General features: G+C 50.5%; 1 protein-coding gene across 1 annotated transcript in view; it reads left to right on the forward strand.

Moving 5' to 3' along the window:
• The first annotated feature begins 1,995 nt into the window (after positions 1-1,995).
• Nos2 (nitric oxide synthase 2) overlaps positions 1,996-18,190 on the forward strand; it is a 39,336-nt gene continuing 23,141 nt past the window's right edge. Inside the window, exons 1-8 of the mRNA XM_059269564.1 lie at positions 1,996-2,105; positions 8,735-8,819; positions 9,624-9,746; positions 10,613-10,761; positions 15,108-15,270; positions 15,949-16,040; positions 17,384-17,525; positions 17,622-17,761. Coding sequence (XP_059125547.1) covers positions 1,996-2,105; positions 8,735-8,819; positions 9,624-9,746; positions 10,613-10,761; positions 15,108-15,270; positions 15,949-16,040; positions 17,384-17,525; positions 17,622-17,761 — 1,004 coding nt within the window. The remainder of the gene's footprint in view (positions 2,106-8,734; positions 8,820-9,623; positions 9,747-10,612; positions 10,762-15,107; positions 15,271-15,948; positions 16,041-17,383; positions 17,526-17,621; positions 17,762-18,190) is intronic.

The raw sequence follows: 18,190 nt of genomic DNA on the forward strand, positions 1-18,190 counted from the left end.
TAGTGGGAGAATGCCAAGTAAATCAGTATCTCAGAGGCTTCCCTGTGCCTACAGCCTGCCTTCCATCTTTTCTAAAAAAAAAAAAAAACCCTCCTGATGAATGTTTCAGGAGCCTGTTGGAATATTGGCATCATCCAGCATCACTGGCCTTCTGGAACTTGGACCTTTTTTTCCAGCACGTTCCATACCGTCAGTATTTCCCAGCTCCCTGGACTCCCGCTGCAAACTGAAAATGAGAGAACAGACAGAAATTAACCAGACAGCTCCAAGCCCAGAACAAAATCCCCCTGGAACCTGCAAGCCAGACTATGTGGCTTAGCCAAGAAAAGCCTCCCTCCCTAGTGACCCAGCGTTGAAGTGGCCACCTGCTGCCCAGTGGTCACTGCCTTGGACCGGAGACCAGGAAGAGGTGGCCTTGCTGGGGATGCACCACACAAAGTGATGTAATACTGCCCACAGACTAGGAGTGCCCATCATAAATGAGCTAACTGCACCCAACTGGGGACTCTCCCTTTGGGACCAGAGACTGTATGCAAAATAGCCCTGGAGAGCAGGGACTGGGTATAAATACCTGATGGCTGCTGCCCGGGCCACAGCTTCACAGGGAGTTGAAGGCTGAGACTCTGGCCCCAGAGGATACAGTGTCACTGGTTTGAAACCTTTCAGCCACCTTGGTGAGGGGACTGCAGTTAGAGACTCTCTTGAGGTTCCTCAGGCTTGCGTGGTGTTCACTGCACGGAGTAGCCTAGTCAGCTGCAAGGTGAGTCTTGTGTTGGGGACAGCTGCTCGTAGGAGCATCTTCCTGTTTGGGAAAGGCCAGAAAATCAGGCTTTTTTTTTTTTTTTTTTCCCCTTTCTCCTTTTTTGGTGGATGAACTGGAGCTGACGGAAGGTCTAGGGAAAACAGCCCCAGGAGCTTTTGACTGTTCAACAGGGCGTCTGGGTCAGACTTCTTCTCTGCAAATATATACTGTGGTGATAATACTACAAAGAAAAGCTTTCTAGAAAGTTCAGAATGGGGGGCCACCTTCGGAAATTTTTCTAGTATATAGTGTATCTTAGCTAGTCTTATAAAATGTACCCCTTCCCCACCCCCAAATCTGATAAGGTAGGGAGCGAAGAGTGAGTTTCTGCTGACTGACTTGATTTAGATCAAGTAACTAGACTGCTTCAGGTTAGGATCCAGGTCATCAGGGTTCTGAGGTTCCCGGGTGAGTTCTCATTCCCACTGCTATCCGAGGATGTCTTTCCCCAGGGAGGGGAGGGCACTGGCCATGGAGAAGCCCAGACACCCCCAGGCTCTGCCTCTCTCCGTTTCTTATCATTTTCTTAAAGGGAACAACCTCAAGCGCTGAGAATTTAATTCCCTTTTCCACAAATCTTTGATTTCTCCTGGAATAATGAAAAGGGAACATGTGGTATCCATAGCATCCTTGGCTTAGGATGAACAATGACTCCCAAATCAAAGGAAAGGTGGCCAGGACTGGAGTGCCACGTGCAGAGCTAACAGGAAGGTTACTACTGACAGCTGTCGGCTCTTCCCAGCAACAGGTAGCAAGAAGGGTCAGGCAAGTGTAGATATACACTTTGCTTCAGTGTCCCCAGCTCCTGTCCACCTTGCTCGAGGCCAAGGATAGCCCTGCCCTGAGCCACTGAGTCCTCCTAAGGAGAGTTGTGGACGCTTCCTTGGTCTTCGGTAGGTGGCTATGCGGCAGGCGTCCAGTGTTGTTCCTTTGTTATGTGTTCCTTTGCAGAACAGGAGTCTGTCCCACAGGATTTCAACCCCAACCCCCAATATAAACCCAGAGTGCAAGCATGGGGAGAGCAGCCCTGCATGCCTTAGCTGGACTTTGTCTCCATTCTCTGGGACACTGGCACCCGTGAGAAGACGCTGTTCTGTGAGGGGCTTCTTCAACCTCGCCTCACGTCTCTCTCCCCTTCCTCAGCCCCCACAGAGAACATCTCCGAGCTGAAACAGGAGTGCAAAGTCGCAGACATGGCCTGCCCCTGGAAGTTTCTGTTCAGAGTCAAATCCCACCAAGGTGACTCGAAGGAGGAAAAGGACATTAACAACAATGTGGGGAAAGCCCCAAGTGCTGTTCCCAGGTAAGCGGTCTCTGCTCCCACCTCCAGCTTGTTTCCGAGGGGGTTTCCATGCCCCTGCTGCCTCTCTCTGCTGAGAGAGCCTGGTCTCCAAGGCACTGCTGGAGTCTGGTGCAGCTATGGTGTGCAGAAGGGAGGCCTAGGGCCTGGTGTTGCTCCCATGGGAGTCTGGACTCTCTAGAGGAAGAAGGGAAGAATACATGAGAGTGGAGGCTGGAGAGCCTAGTGGTTAGCTCGGATGACACCCTGATTGTCCAGGGCATGTGCCCCACCAGCTGTTAGATATTTTGACTATTAGACAACTGAAGGGTGTCAATATGACCCTGTGCTGTCCTCAGTGACTGTGTGACTTTGAGCAAGTCAACCTATTTGAATCTCAGGCAGGTCTGCAGTGTAATCTACCTGATAGCATGCTAGGGATGAAATAAGGTATACATAAGGCACACTGAAGTATTTCTGCATGCCACGGATATTGATAAACAAAAGGGTTTGTTACCTTTGACTGACACTCTTTATCACCAGGACTACACAGTGCATGCACCTATACACTTTGAACTTGACCTCCATGGGGTCCTTCGCTAAGGTCTCATTCTGCAAATGAGACTCAGGAGAGGAAAGACTGGGTTGCATGACTGCTATGGACAGAGGTGAAATCTGAGGTTGGTCTGGTGCGTCTCTGTGGGGCTGAGGAAGGGGAGAGAGACGTGAGGCGAGGTTGAAGAAGCCCCTCACAGAACAGCGTCTTCTCACGGGTGCCAGTGTCCCAGAGAATGGAGACGAAGTCCAGCTAAGGCATGCAGGGCTGCTCTCCCCACGCTTGCACTCTGGGTTTATATTGGGGGTGGGGTTGAAATCCTGTGGGACAGACTCCTGTTCTTAGAGCTGAACTAGTCCTCCAACAATGATATATATGGACAGGCTGGGAGAATTCTAGAGATTGCTAGGAGTCCACAGCCATAGCCCGGAACTTGAGGCTAACGCAACCCAAAAGGTGACTCTCTCTGCAACGTCATGATACAGAATCACATCCAAGCCTGTCTGCACCTGGTTCAGGTGTTTGCAGGACTACAGTGGGCAGCGCCCCCTGGAGGTAGAATGCAGGGCAAACCTAAACGTCCCTGTGCAGCCAGATTTAGAAAGGGAACTAATAGGCCGAGAGGACTAGCTTTGCCACTTCATAACCCCGTGGATGACATCAACAGGCAGGTGGGAACTGTTTTTATCTCGTTTAACAAGGGCCAGTTTCTAGAAAGTGGAGGAGCTGAGATCTGAGCCTAGTCCAATGTGCTCTTTCCCTGAGGACCTACCAGGTGCTGCACTCAGAATGAGAAAAACGGATCCATTGCCACAGTCAGGGAGGGAAGGGGATGGCAATGGCTTCCTCCCTAGTTTGGGGCAGTCCTGGCAAAGCAAGACGTTAGAGAGCTTTATGTGTGGGGGAGGGGTCAGGTAAGGGAGGGGTAATAGGAGACTGCGCCCTTGAGCCTTCTGAGAGTATGGCCCGGCTGTGGGGTCAGCAGGGGCCAATGGGTGGCCGGTGGCTTTCTGGAGGAGGGAGCCCAGCTGAAATGGGACTGCCCAGGAAAGGTGGCCAGAGGATGTTCCTGGAAGAGGAAGCAGCTTACAAAGGGGGTTTTAGTCTGAAGGCAGCAGGAGCCGATTATTTATTTTTATTTTAAAGCATACTTTTCAAATCCCTGCAAACCAAGAGCCTGTTCCTGGTGGCTTTCGACTTTGTGTAAACAAGTGATTCAGAAGTGTGCAGGGTGTGTCCATGCATGCGCACGTGCGTGTTTTAGAGACCAAGGGTAAACGTGAGCTCTTCTAGGTGAACCACAGGGAGTTTGGAGCAAAGTGAAGCTAAGCCTTAGTGCTTGGGTTACAGGGTGCTAAAAAGAAACACTCCTGGAACTCTACTTTGGACTTGAGTTTCATTTGCTGAAATATTGGCCCGGAGGGTCCCTGAGGGCTGCAATCATACTCCACCCGGGTCCTATCAGCTGTCCTGACCCCAAATTACAACCTACTAACAGAACAAAATACCTTGGTCCTGTGCCTTCTACGTAGCAGGATCCAGAGGCTTGAGGGGACCTAGGGATGCTTTGGTTCCGATGGGCCCCCACTTTCCCCACTAGAAGTCACCCTCAACCTTAAGCTTTCTTTTCCTTTCTGGAATCACGAAGGACAGGGAGAAAGGACAGCATGTTTCCTGGGAGAGTTTTGGTGAAGCAGAGGCCGAAGTGGCCCTGGGGCTGTTGTGCGGCCTTGAGCAGGACCAGTCTTTCTCTGGTCCCTCAGCTTCTGCTTCTACCAAACGGAGGTAATAAAGACTTGCCTTCTTGGGTGGATTTCGTTAGGGGGAGAGAAAATAATAGACATGGGAGATGCCGGTGCAGCGGGGAGTCTAGGTCGCGATCCTTATTGTCATCGCAAGGGAACGCACACGGCTGGTTGTTCTGGGCCACCTAGGGGCCAAGCCTGGAGCGCTGGAGGAGGCGGGCGCTGCGAGGCTGGGGGTGGGGTGGGAGGTGGGGGCGGACGCTGAGGGGTTCCGCGGAGATAAAGGGACAGCGTCAGCGAGCGGCCGTGGCCCAGCCATGCGCGACGGGCTGAGCAGCGCGTGCGACGCCGCCCGGCCACGGCTCTGCCGCTTCCTGCGCAGGATCTTCGGCCCGAAGGTCGCCCGCCGCGTGGGCGCAGCCAGGTACAGCGCGCGGGGCCTGGGGAGCCGCGAGAGCGTTGGGCGCCCCGGTGACCCCGCTGGGACGCGAGAGGGGTCGGGCTGAGCGCCCACGCGTGCCACCCAGTGGGTGCTTTTGCACCAAGGAACTTCTGAGCTGCGTCGCTTTGAGATGGGTTCTGGCTATGTTGATAGGTCAGCATCAAACCTGGAAATCCTGCCTCGGCTTCCTAAATGCTGGGATTATAGGCGTGTGCCACTGTTTAATGTGTTTTTGCGGTACTGGGAATTGAACTGCATTTAAACGAGTGCTCTTACACACACACACACACACACACACACACACACACACACACACACACTGCCTTGTTGCCCTCTCCTCCTTACCGCGTTCTAGACAAATACGTTAAGAGGGCAAAGACGATCTTCTTTTACAATAAGACTTTCTCCCTCTCACAAGACAGGTGGGCTGACGGAGCAGTCCGGACCCCGCCAGCTGTGGGCTCAGTACTCCCTCCTCGGCACCTACTTCTGCCACACCATGGCTGCAGATCTGCCCCGAGCAAGCTCCCGTGGTTCCTTTTGCCTGAAAGTCCTTAATGACCGTTCACTCCTACCAGGGGCCGGCAGGTCTCAGCCAGGCTGTGGGTTTGGGAGTGTCTGCGGCTCGACATACACAGCGCAGTGATTTGGAACCAAGGGTCCTGAGTCTTAAAGCGCTCATCTGACACCTGGTCCTAGGTCTCCTTTAGCGGGTGGCCAGAAGAAATCTGCTAACTGGTGGCAGGACATAGTAGCTGGAGCAAAGCTCTGTTTAGTCACTGTTACATTTTTTCCTCCTTAATCCTAACTATAAAAGTACTTGAAAAATTATAAAAATCCCATATATATATATATATATATATATATATATATATATATCTTTAAAAGGTATAAAGTTAAAAAGAAAAGAATGAAATTTAAATAGCTCATGACTTACCAATTATGCTAATCATCGTGAACTTTTACTGGCATTTCCCCCAGGTGCTTTCAGTCCCACTGGAGCCCGAATTCACTCACACACACACACACACACACACACACACACACACACACACACACTGCATGCATGCACTCAGGCTGTCACTGAGAAGATCAGCAGGTATCCAGTCTGAGTTATTACTCACAACCTGAGCATGCAGCCGTGGACCCTGGGGCCAAGCTAACTGTGTCTCATCTCAACAGTGGATTTCAGATAGCATTTAAAACATTTTGATGTTTAGGAGAAGCACTTAAGTAGACAGTGACATTGTCTTTAAGTCTATTACTATAGCCTAGGGGGATGTTTCTGATCTAATTCTATTCCCCAAATTGTGAAGCCCAGCCAGGGTGGCCTGGATGTGAAGGATGGGTCAAGAGAGGATGGTAAGAACACAAATCTTGGCTTCCTTTTTCTTTCTGGTGAAGCATACCAGTCCAGACCAGAGGAGCAGGTTAAAGAAAAATTATCCAGCTGGGTGTGGCAACACATGCCTGAAATCCCAGCACTCAGGAGGTAGAGGCGAGAGTTCAAGGACGTCGTCAGCTGAATAGTGAGTTCAAGAGTAGTCGGAGGTACATGAAACCCTGTCTCGCAAGCAAGCAAGAAATGCTCCATGATTTTGTTTGTTTGGGTTATATTTTGGGGAGGGGGGAGGGGGGAGGGGGTGTTTGTTTGTAGTTTTGTGTTTGTTTTGTTTTGTTGAGATAGCCTTTCACTATATAGCCCGGGCTAAACAATGCTCCACGTCACCTTGAGTGCTGGGGTTCTTCCGGACACCAGCCAGCATGCTCCATTTTAGTGATACTTGCTGACTCACGACAAGGAGGACTTTACTGAGGACGGTCCCTCAGGTGGGTTCAGGGACCACTGCAATCTTGCAATGGAGGGAGAGACAGGGTCCACACAAACACAGCAGGGCAAGGGCAAGTTCCAGCCAAAGATAAGCAGATTCTCGCTGAACTGACCCAACCAGATTCCTGCCGAACGGACACCTGGACAGTGACAGCTCACTCGGGGATGAGGGACCAGGGAGTGAGTTATTACTAAATGACTAAGCAGGGAGGAAACGAAAACTGGACTTTGGGGGTTTTGCTTCATTTTACTTTAGATTTATCTGTTTTATGTGTGTGGATGTTTTGCCTGCAGGCATGTTTGTGTACCACATGCACACCTGGTGCTCGTATAAGTCAGAAGAGGGCTTCAGATCTCCTGGAACTAAAGTTAGAGATGGTTGTAAGCCACCTTGTGGGTGCTGGAAACCAAATCTTGGGTCCTCTGCAAGAGAAATAAGTGCTTTTAAACACCGAGCCATCTCTCAGACCCCGGATTTTGTTTGTTTTTGAGACAGGGTCTTACTGTTTAGCCTAGCCTGGCTTGGAACTCACGGAAAATCTCTCTGTTTCCTTGGTTCTGGGATCACAGGCATGTGTTACCACAATCAGCTAAATCTGGATTTTACAAGGGTGCGCACAAATGGGTCTAGGTCAAGGTGTTGCCAAGCCAATGTTTTTTATGGCTCGTCTACAGGACACTTCTCAGGTTGGTGTATAGCTTGGTTCAGATGCCTGCAGCTGTCCTTTGCACACTCTAGGACCACAGGGGACGTCTGAAACCACAGCAGTAATGAATCCTGCGTGTACACTCTTTCTGTCCCACCCATACTTACCGATGATGAAGTTTAAAATATAAGTTGGGTAAAGTAGGATATTCCCAACAATAACTACTAATAACACAGAACCATTATAACAGTGCACTGTAGTAAAAATTATGGTTGTGGATAGTTGAGGCAGTGACTATATCGATAGTTGTCTGGCTTTCTGTTTGTTTGTTTGTTTGTTTGTTTTGTTTTTTTTCTTTTCTGGTGCCAAGAGTTCATCTTCAACTCTGCTAGAAATGTGGCTGTAACTCTTCACCAGCAGACACGGCTTTTCCATCCTTTCTTTCTTTCTTCTTTAATTATTTGTTTATGTTTTTCCAGACAGAGTTTCTCTGTTAGCCATGGCTGTCCTGGAACTCACTTTGTACACCAGGTTGGCCTCAAACTCTTGAGACCTACCTGCCTCTGTCTTCTGAGTGCTGGGATTAAAGGCGTGCTCTACTGTGTTTGGCTTTTTTTTTCCAACTAGTTATTTTTATTTTATTTCTATCTTATTTTTTAAAATAAACATGTTGCACAGGCTAACTTTGAATTCCCTATGTAGCTTAGGATGACCTTGAACTCCTGATCCTCCTGCCTCTACTTTCTAAGTATTGGGACCACAAGTATGTGCCATCCACACCTGGCTTTTGTTCCTTTCGCTTTTCACAAGATAAATACTTGGAGTAACAGGCATTGTGGCTTGTGACTGTAATCTCAGCACTCAGGAGGTTCAGGCAGATGGATTGCCACGAGTTGGAAGCCAGTGTGATATACAGAGTAAATAAGTCAAATTGAGTGTTATGGGATTGTTTGTGTGCTTTGTAGATAGGTTCTCATATAGCCCAGACTGGCTTTGAGCTTTCTGTGTAGTTGAGACTGGCCTTGAACCCCTGATCCTTCTGCCACCACCTGCCAGAAGCCGGATTCCAGTCATATGCTACCATGCCCAGCTTAAACTAAGGCCTGGGAGGACGGGACTGTCGGGACATTTGCACTTGGCTTTCTGAGAAGGGCATTTCCCCAGAGCTTCTGTGTGCTCCTGTCTGAATAGCTTTGACTTGCTCCCCTCGTATCATTTTAGCTTTGGGTAGTAAAAGTAAAGATGAAACGAGAAGGTGGTGACAAGATTCTCCGAGACGGGCTCCCTCATCCCCCTTGATGGGAAGCCAGCGACAGGTCATTCCCACCTCTAGCCCCCAGTGCCTCATCTGCCAGATAGGGACTCACAGAGGCCTCCTCCCAAGACCCTCTCCACTCCCAGACTCCATCTCACCATAACCTTCTCTTCACAGCCCAACAACACAGGATGACCCTAAGGCTCACAGACCTGCCAAGCACCAAAATGGTTCCCCCCAGCCCCTCGATGGGACAGTGCAGGTCAGTGGCTTGGCTATGGTGTGTGGGAAGGCCCTTCTTCATTCTCCTTGGGAGATCCAGGCTACACAGCCCTTTGGAGCCTGGGAAGGAAGGCACAGGAAGCCAAGGTCTGGGGAGCGAGTAGAGCCACCCAGACCTGGGGCACAGAGGGAGCCAAGGAGGCAGTGAACAATAGGACAGTCTTGATGACCGAGAAAGGAGGTCCCCAGGGTGCACCGGCACCCAGATAACTTGCTTGGGTGGTTGACAGTATAGGTGTCTGCGGTTTGAGACCATTCCCAGAATTATGGGCGGGACATTCTAGAATGATCTCAGACTTAGCTGTTCAGTCTCTAGACTCAGTCCCTGGCTTCTGGCCATGGGTCCCATCTTCCTGAAGTCCTTTCCATCCTAAGGACTGTAGAGAGGTGGCAGAGAGGTGGGGAAGGGGAAAGGTATCCCTGGGGAAGCCGACAGGGGAGTATCTGTTAACTTCACAGCTCCCAGCTCTGTCCTTGGCAGGCCCAGCTACAGCAGCGGCCTTCCCGTCTAACGTGAATTCCCCTTATGAGCCAGCACTGGCTGGGCCTTGGTAAGGACAGAAGCATGGCCCTGGCCCTGCCACCTGCAGTACTCAGCTGGCTCTGGCCCAACTTCTGGGGAGGGGGGAGGACTGGCCTGGCCCTGTGTGTGTGTGTGCCCTGCCTGTGTGTCCACACAAAGCTCCATCCCTCACCCAAGCAGAGTACAGAGGTGCAGGGGACTCTTGTATGGGTTGTTGGGGTTCCAGGCATTTGGAAAACCCTGGATGTTTACCCATCTTAGAATGGTCCGGAATCCCTGGACAAGCTGCATGTGCCTCCATCGACCCACCCACAGCACGTGAAGATCAAAAACTGGGGCAGTGGGGAGATTTTGCAAGACACCCTTCACCACAAGGCCACGTCGGTGAGAAATCTGGGGGGGCTGGGGAGGACCACCTTTGTCCTAACTAGGGTACCATTAGGACCTTTGTGGGTCCACCACATATCCCCTGGACTTAGTAGACAGCCATCTTCTCAGACAAAAGATGCTGGGAACTCTGTTTTTATAAATTATAGTCGGCAGTAAGTAAATCCAGTTTCCTGTTAACCACCTGATTGGGCAGCAGATAACCTAGAGGGTCAGACAGAAGGCTACAGGAGCCAGTTCCTATTTTCTTAGATTTCAAAAGTATCTGAGTTTCCTCTTAGAATTGTCCAAAGCGGGACTGAACCAACAGAGAAAGCAATGAGCTTCCTGTGAGTGGAAGGATTCAAGCACTGTTTGATAGGAAGGTAACAGTGGCCCAAATGGCCAGTGAACCGGAACTGATTGTCTTTTAAGGTTCCTTACTCTGACTCCAGAATTCACAGTTATCATCCGGGCATCCATCTTTCTGGCATTTCTTCCCGTCCCTCCCTGATTTTGGAATGTTCAGCTGCTCATCCATTTTCTCTAGGCCAACACTGGACCCGCGTTCCCACAGGAGCCACCTGGGTCTCTTCAGAAAGGAAAACAGACAAGAAGTCTCCTATGAGGAAGCTGTGGGGTTTTCTCTGAGGCTGGCACTGGGTCTTTAGCTGCCTGGAGAGCAGGGACAGAGAGAACCAGCTCATACCCACTGGGTCTCAGGAAAGGAGAGGAGAGCTAGGCTAGGAGAAATCTTGGTAGACCCCAAGGAGAGGGTGTCTGCATAGAGTCATTGTGAGCATAGTACCCAAAGGAAGGCCGGGCGACTGTTTCGGGGGAGGGGGAGACTGGGAGGCCTACTTACCCCCTACCTCTCTTCCTAGGATTTCACCTGCAGGTCCAGATCTTGCATGGGGTCCATCATGAACTCCAAGAATTTGACCAGAGGACCCAGAGACAAGCCCACCTCTCTGGAGGAGCTTCTGCCTCAAGCCATTGAGTTCATCAACCAGTATTACGGCTCCTTCACAGAGTAAGTCTGGCTTTTGTCAGAGTGACATTCCCCCCCCCCTCCCTGGGGCTGTCCTGACACCAACTGTCCCATGCTGACCCCTGAACTCTGCAATCTCCAGACTTGCCATGGTTCTAGGCCCAGAGCCGACCCTGGAGGAGGCTTAGGCACTGTAATAATGTCTGACAGTGTAGAGCAGAGGGTAACTGGTTGGGGTTCTGGCTCCACCACAGCCACTCCTGAGCCCTGGAGAAATTCACTGGGCCTCAACTTCCTTATCTGTAAAATGGCTTACTAGACAGCCGTGAGATTTGTGCAAGTTTAGGACAGCTGCAAGTTTAGGACAGCGTCCTAGCCTACAGACTGTGGAACAGTGACTCAGAATGGATGCTTTTATCCTCAAGTAGTAGGAAGCTTAGAGACTATGTGGTCAGGCCTCTCCTCCTACAGATGTGAGCAAGATTCCCGGAGACACCCTTGACATTATCCTAGGATGCCTGACTTGGTGGGGTGCCGTATCCCTGAGTGTGTTCATCTTCTTACCCAGGAGGCTTCAGTGAGCCCAGGGCCCAGCCTCCGTCATTCTTAGGTCAGTCACTGTATAACCAAACACGTGTCAAGCACCAAGCATGGTCCAGCCTGGAATACAAATGTTTTTCACTGCCACTTGCCAATTTCGTTGTCAAGACATACAATTGAGACCAAGGACAGGCGGTGTGACATGATAAAGAGTTGGGGTCCAATCAGCCACCTACCCAAGTTCAAACCTCAGCAAGTTTCTTCCTCTCTGTGTGCCTGGTTTTCTTGCCTGAAAATATCTAATATAATATACACACCTTGTAGGAGTTTGTATGAAGGTTAAATGAATTAGAGGCTATAGAGAGCTAAGGACTGTGCTGGCCTGTAATGAACGCAACCGAGGTCTTAGTTATTGTTGTGTGTCGATATTTAATTTTTAAGCATTTGTTTATTTGTTGGAGAACGGGGAACCTGAGCCATAGCAAGTGTATGAAAATCAGAGGACAGTCTGTGGGAGTCGGGCATCTCCTTCCACGATGTGGATTCCTGGGTTTGAACTGAGATCATCAGACGTGGTGACAAGTGTCTTTACTCACTGAGACATCTCTCTGGCCCCTCATTACATGTTTTTTGAGACAGCATCTCATGAAATAGTGGAGGCTGGCTTCTGCCCATGATTGTCCCGAGTGCTGGGATGACAGGTCGGAGTGCTAATGCCTGAATGCAGAGCATTGTTATCGTCCCGATAGAATATGTGACTAAGTAATTTAACCTCTCTAAAACATTCTAACCAAAATACACAAAGATGTTGTAAGAGTGACTGACCAAGATAATGAACATCTGCTCTGCAGCTGGACACAGTGTGGCAGGGTCGTTTTGTGGTCCAGCCTCACATAGCAGTTCCACCTGGGGACATGAGACACAGAAGGATATCTGGGACCCAGAGCAGAAATTGCTGTTCTTGGGGATACCTGCTCCACCTGTCTATTGAGTGCTAGAGCTGAGAGGGTGCTTGACAAGAGGCCCCTGTCTTCTGTAGCAAAGCTTCCCAACCCTACCTGGGGGCTTACAGAACACAGATGTCTGGCCCCCTGGACCAAGGCTGGCCCCCTGGACCAAGGCTGGCCCCCTGGACCAAGGGCAGCAGTCTCAAGGGCAGGTAGGACCTGCTTGAAGACGTACATTAGGATGCTGGTGCTGGGATCCTGGCTGGTAGTCTCAGCACCCTAGCATGTAGCCCTTTGGCCCTTCAGTATCCTGACTCTTTTTGGAGCTGGGATACCCAGCTGGCATTCCAAACACAGTTGGTTGGGTCTTAGGAAGCCCAGGGAGGCTACAGGGCTCTGCTCAGTGCCTGGGCAAATGCCTTTACTTCTCATTTTCGACCGTCCATGTCTTGGTCCCCAGGAGTGATGAACAACAGCCTGTCCCAGGGGTGCAGGGACAGCAGCAGCTGAAGGCTTCCAGTAGCGTGGACTAGACATCTGTACATGCAGGACTTTTTCAGCTCCTGACTTCCTGAGAGTAACCATCCAATCCTTTTCAGAACTAAGAGACACCACAGCGTTCCTCGTGACTCTGAAATATGACCATGAGAAACCACACAATGTGTAATGTGGGCCTGTGGTGCAGGCCTGTAATTCCAGTTACCCTAGAGACTGAGGTCCTTGCAGGAGGATTCCAAGTTCAAGGACTGCCTAGGTGATAGACGTAGTGAGAACCTGTCTGAAAATAAAAGGTTAGAAAAATAAGTGCAGGGGCTGAGGATGTAGGTCACGGGTAGAATAAACCTAGTTTGGTTAGGTTCAGACTCTGGTACCACACATGAGAAAGAACAGAGGAGAAAAAGTGATAAAAAGGAAATGCTAAAAATAGAATTCACTAGGTGTGGTGGCACACGCCTTTAATCCTAGCACTCAGAAGGCAGAGGCAGGAGGATCCCTGTGAGTCTGAGGCCACCCTGGTCTATATAGTGAACTCTAAGCCAGCCATGGTTACCTAGTGAGACTCTGTCTCAAAACCATGAAAAAATCTGAGGGAATTGGGAGAAAACATAAAAAATAATTTTAAGAGTGAGTCCCTGCCTCAAATAAACAAACAAACGAAAACAAAAATCCACCTTAAAAATACACAAAAAGTAAGTTTAAAACATTCTTTTAAGAGTCATCTTTCTTATGTGTTCCCACGGGTTATACTCTCATGGATGGTGGAAGCTTTGGTGTTACTGTGTGTGGGAGTGGATTTTTTAGTCTGCCTTTACAAGTCAAACTTTCACCCAGTCTGTAATGGAGTTAACAATGTACTTTGAGATCATTTATAATTGTGTGAGAGCCACGCCTTCCCTTTCAGACACAAAATATTCTAGAAGTTACACGTGGGTATAGAGGGATAAAAATCTGACTGTGGCTTCATGAGCTGTTCTGAGTCAGGAAGGCCAGAAAACAATTGTCTGTCTCGAGAGTCCTGTGAAAGATGGACGTAGACAAAGGCTCCCCATTCCTTCTTGCCAGCAGAGCTGCTACCCTGTTCACTACATGAAGAGAATGGCTTTGCTCAGGACCTGGACGCTCCTGAGATTACAATGGGAGAGGCCAAAACTCTTCCAAAGGAACCAGGCCCCCTCTCGGGTAAACACCACCAAGAGTTCACTTTCTCCTTCTACATGGCATCGCCATACCATGGGCACTGCTGTTTTCCTGCTCAGGTACAGAGTAGGGGTATTTCTAGAATCTTCCTCTGATGAGGAAGACACTGACCTCACCCAGAAGTTCCCCCTTACAAGGATCACTGAGGACAAACATCACTGAGTCTCTGAGTCTTTCTGTAATCAGAAAGGAGTTGCCAAGACCCTCCATCTGCCCCAAAGGCTGTTTCATTCCAAGTCCTCCGCTGCCCTTAATCACAAGTTCATTCTTTAAATAATTTTGTTTGTTGCCATTTCGAAAGCCTTTGGTGGTGCCGGTCGGAGATCTCAAGGTTGCTGTGGTGTGCGTGTGTTTCTAAGTCGTTGTGACCAAGATCCTCTCGCTTGAAATAATTTTGAAGTATGCTTAAATCACTGAGTGTGGTTCCTTTGGGTGGGCTCTAGGGTCCTTCAGGCTGAGTCCTGACCTCAGGTCTTGTCTGGGCCTGTCTTGCTCTCTGAGGAACACTCAAGGCTGCAGTTTTCCCATGGGTAGAAGGTGGAAGGTCCGGTCCACCGCAGACAGTTAGGAGCCTGGCGTTGGCAGCGAGACCGCCTGGGTCTGCGTCTTCATTTCTCCGTTACCATGCTTGTGTTCTTGGGCCTGGCACTTTCCACTCTACAGCTTTAAGACCTTTGATTGCAAAGTAAACACGGCAGTCGCTACTAACTTGCTTGTGGTGGCATGCATCTGCAATCCCAGGTATTTGGGAGGTAGAGGAAAGAGAATCACAAGCTCTATAGGCTGGCCTGGGCTACATAACAAGACTTTGTCTCAAGGTGATGGTGATGATGATGGTGATGATGGTGGTGGTGATGGTGATGATGGTGATGGTGATGATGATGGTGGTGATGACGGTGACGATGATGATGATTATGATGATGATGACATCGACAATGATGACAACTTGCAGGGTCCAGTGTAGAAGCGGAAGTGTGGTTTTGTTCCAACAGGACTAAGAACTTCAAGGTGGCAGAGTATTAAAAACTGGCCCCTAGTAGGCTAAGAGTGGGTCAGAAAGCCAGCCGGACAGGGGACAGCGTCCCAAGGGGGACAGTTGGCTCTTCTAGTGTCCGAATTCAGTTCCTGACCTCTGGGGATTGAATTAATCTCCATGTAAGGTCCTGCTATTGTCAATCTTCCTGACGGCTTCCTGTCCCCCAGAGCAAAAATAGAGGAACATCTGGCCAGGGTGGAAGCCGTAACAAAGGACATAGAAACAACAGGAACCTACCAGCTGACACGGGATGAGCTCATCTTTGCCACCAAGCAAGCCTGGCGGAACGCCCCTCGATGCATTGGCAGGATCCAGTGGGCCAACCTGCAGGTGAGCCTTACGGGCAGAGCAGAAGAAGGAAACAGGATGGGCAGGTCCTGAGACGGAGCAAGTGGCCAGCGCTCCGCAGACTGCAGCCGAACCCTGAGACGGGGATCTTATTTTAAAACACCAGGGTCTCTAGAAGCCCCACTCTCACGTTAAACGTGGGAGACCACATGCCACCCTGAAACAAACAGCAACCTTGAATGTCTTATTCCCGAGGCCCTGGCGCTGCAAGTGTTTGCCCCCAGTGTTTACGTTCTTGGCTCCTAAAGAACATTTTATTTATCCTAGCCTCCCAGGCCAATCGTCTCCTTGGAGGGTCATTTTTTTGTTGGGTCCCTTTGAGTGCACTTGGATTGAGAAAAATCCAGGAAACTCATGGATGGCACAGACTCCCGCAGCAAAGATCCAGGCTGGGGCCGTGGAGACCCTGCCCTTTGGTGTTTTAAAGACAGACACTCTTGGGGATTTGGTTTTGCTGGGACCTTCTGAGTGGGAGTCTCTGTGCCCCATCTCAAGAGCAGTGGCCAGTAGGGCAGCTTGGAGATGGGCACTGCCGATGTAGAGGCGAGGGTGTGACTGCTGGGCAGTGGCGTGCCGGCTGCCCTCTTTCCCTGGGGACTTTGAACCAGCCCCAAGGTCCTCAGAGTCTTCTATGGCGTGGTCTTGGTGGGCTGTACACAGGTCTTTGACGCCCGGAGCTGTAGCACTGCCCAGGACATGTTCCAGCATATCTGCAGACATGTGCTATATGCCACCAACAACGGCAACATCAGGTGAGGCATGTTTCCCAGCTGTGCTGGGCCCACCCTGCCAGCCTCAGGCAGAAGAGGCTGGAGGGCTTAGGGGAGGGGCCTCTGGCTCCAGGAGGAACTAGGGAGAGACAAAAGAGCACGGCTTAGCCCTGGAAAGGGACAGTGGCCTCTTTCCCATCAGCCTCTGTCGTAGGTCCAGCTATTTTTTTTCCCCTCTAACTTAGAACCATGAGGCAGTCACATCTTTTTAAGAAGCCACTTCCAGCAGGGCCGTGGTGACACATGCCTGTTATCCAAGCACTTGGAAAAGTGGAGGCAGGAGGATCAAGAGTTCAAAGACATCCTTAGCTACCTAGCATGTTCAAGGCTAGCCTAGGTTCCGTGTGCTCCTGCCTCAGAAATAAAACAAAACACAACAGAAACAAAGAGGAAAAAAAAACCCCACTTCTTAGCTGGGCATGGTGATACATATCTATAATCTCAGCAGTGGGTAGGCTGAGGCAGGAGGATTGCTGTGAGTTCCAGACCAGTCTGGGCCACGTAGACAGACCTTGTCTTGTTTTAAAAAGAGCCCACTCAGAAGGCAGAGGCAGGGGAGTCTCTGTGAGTTTGAGGCTAGTCTAGTCTACATAGCGAGTTCCAGGGCAGCCAGGGCTACAATGTCTCGAAAACAAAAACTAACAAAATAGTTTTTAAAAGATCCTTCTGTTCTGTTTGGGAAGGAGACACTGATTTTCCTGCTATACCTTTGCTGTGGTATTTTTCTTAGATGTGAGAGTCACTGCTTGACACTGTACATTCCTTCTCTCTCTCTCTCTCTCTCTCTCTCTCTCTCTCTCTCTCTCTCTCTCTCTCACACACACACACACACACACACACACACACACACACACACACACACCACTGATAGGACTGAACAGCGCACTCAATCTGTCATTCACTCATTTTTCTCTCCAGCAAACTCTTGGTGCTCACCTAATGGGGACTCAGCAGAGGACTAGTCCAGGGGTCAGGGAAAAGGGGGTGGCAGGGTGAGATGCAGAGGAGACTGAGACCCCAGAACGCAACTCCAGACAACTCTGACAAACCTATGGCAGCTGAACAGCCACCAGCTGTGAGAAGAGAAGCAGTGGAGGCCGGGGTGTGGAAGGGACAGAAGACGCCCTAGAGCGGTGGTTCCCTTGTAGGTCCTGAAGGATAGGGAGGGACGGGCAGGAGGAGGACGACTCATTGTCAGAGGGTGATCAGTCTGACTGGGGTGCAGGCACTGTAGAGTGGGAGAGTGAAGGGAGGCTGGCTGGGAGCCCCTGCCCCACCCCAGCCAGGGACAGTTGGTAAACTGCAATATCCCTGTCCTGGGGAAGGTCGGCCATCACTGTGTTCCCCCAGCGGAGCGATGGGAAGCATGACTTCCGGATCTGGAATTCGCAGCTCATCCGGTACGCTGGCTACCAGATGCCCGATGGCACCATCAGAGGGGACCCTGCCAGCTTGGAGTTCACCCAGGTACCTGTCTAGTCTTTGATGGGTCCCTCTGGGCAGGAACCCAGAACAGATGCAGTGCCCGGGGCTGCAGACTTCATGGGCCTCTCTCTCCCCCAGCTGTGCATCGACCTGGGCTGGAAGCCATGCTACGGCCGCTTCGATGTGCTGCCTCTGATCCTGCAGGCTGACGGCCAAGATCCAGAGGTCTTTGAAATCCCTCCCGACCTGGTGTTGGAGGTGACCATGGAGCATCCCAAGTAAGCCACCAAGGGTACATACAGGTTATAAGCATGCATCCCTCCTCAGGGAGATGCTTATCCTCCTCCGAAGCCCAGCTTAGTCCTCCACGTTGCGAGGGCAGTTTGCCCTCTGTAGCCACTGTGCTCTTTGCTCTCCAGCCTCAGCTTTATGAGGAGTGACTGAGGGGAGCGGCCGCCTAGCTGGCAAGGTCCTGGGAGCCTGGGAGGCAGTGCCTTCAGGAACGCTCTCCAGCTTCTGTCTGAGCGGCCAGGCCTTTTGCACTCATCCCAACACTTTATTTTATTTATTTTGTTTGTTTGCTTGTTTGTTTTTGGTTTTTGGTTTTTTTGAGACAAGGTTTCTCTGTGTAGCTTTGGAGCCTGTCCTGAAACTCTCGCTGTAGACCAGGCTGGCCTGGAACTCAGAGATCCTCCTGCCTCTGCCTC

This window comes from Peromyscus eremicus, chromosome 8a, assembly GCF_949786415.1.
Source record: "Peromyscus eremicus chromosome 8a, PerEre_H2_v1, whole genome shotgun sequence".
NCBI classification, from domain to species: domain Eukaryota; kingdom Metazoa; phylum Chordata; class Mammalia; order Rodentia; family Cricetidae; genus Peromyscus; species Peromyscus eremicus.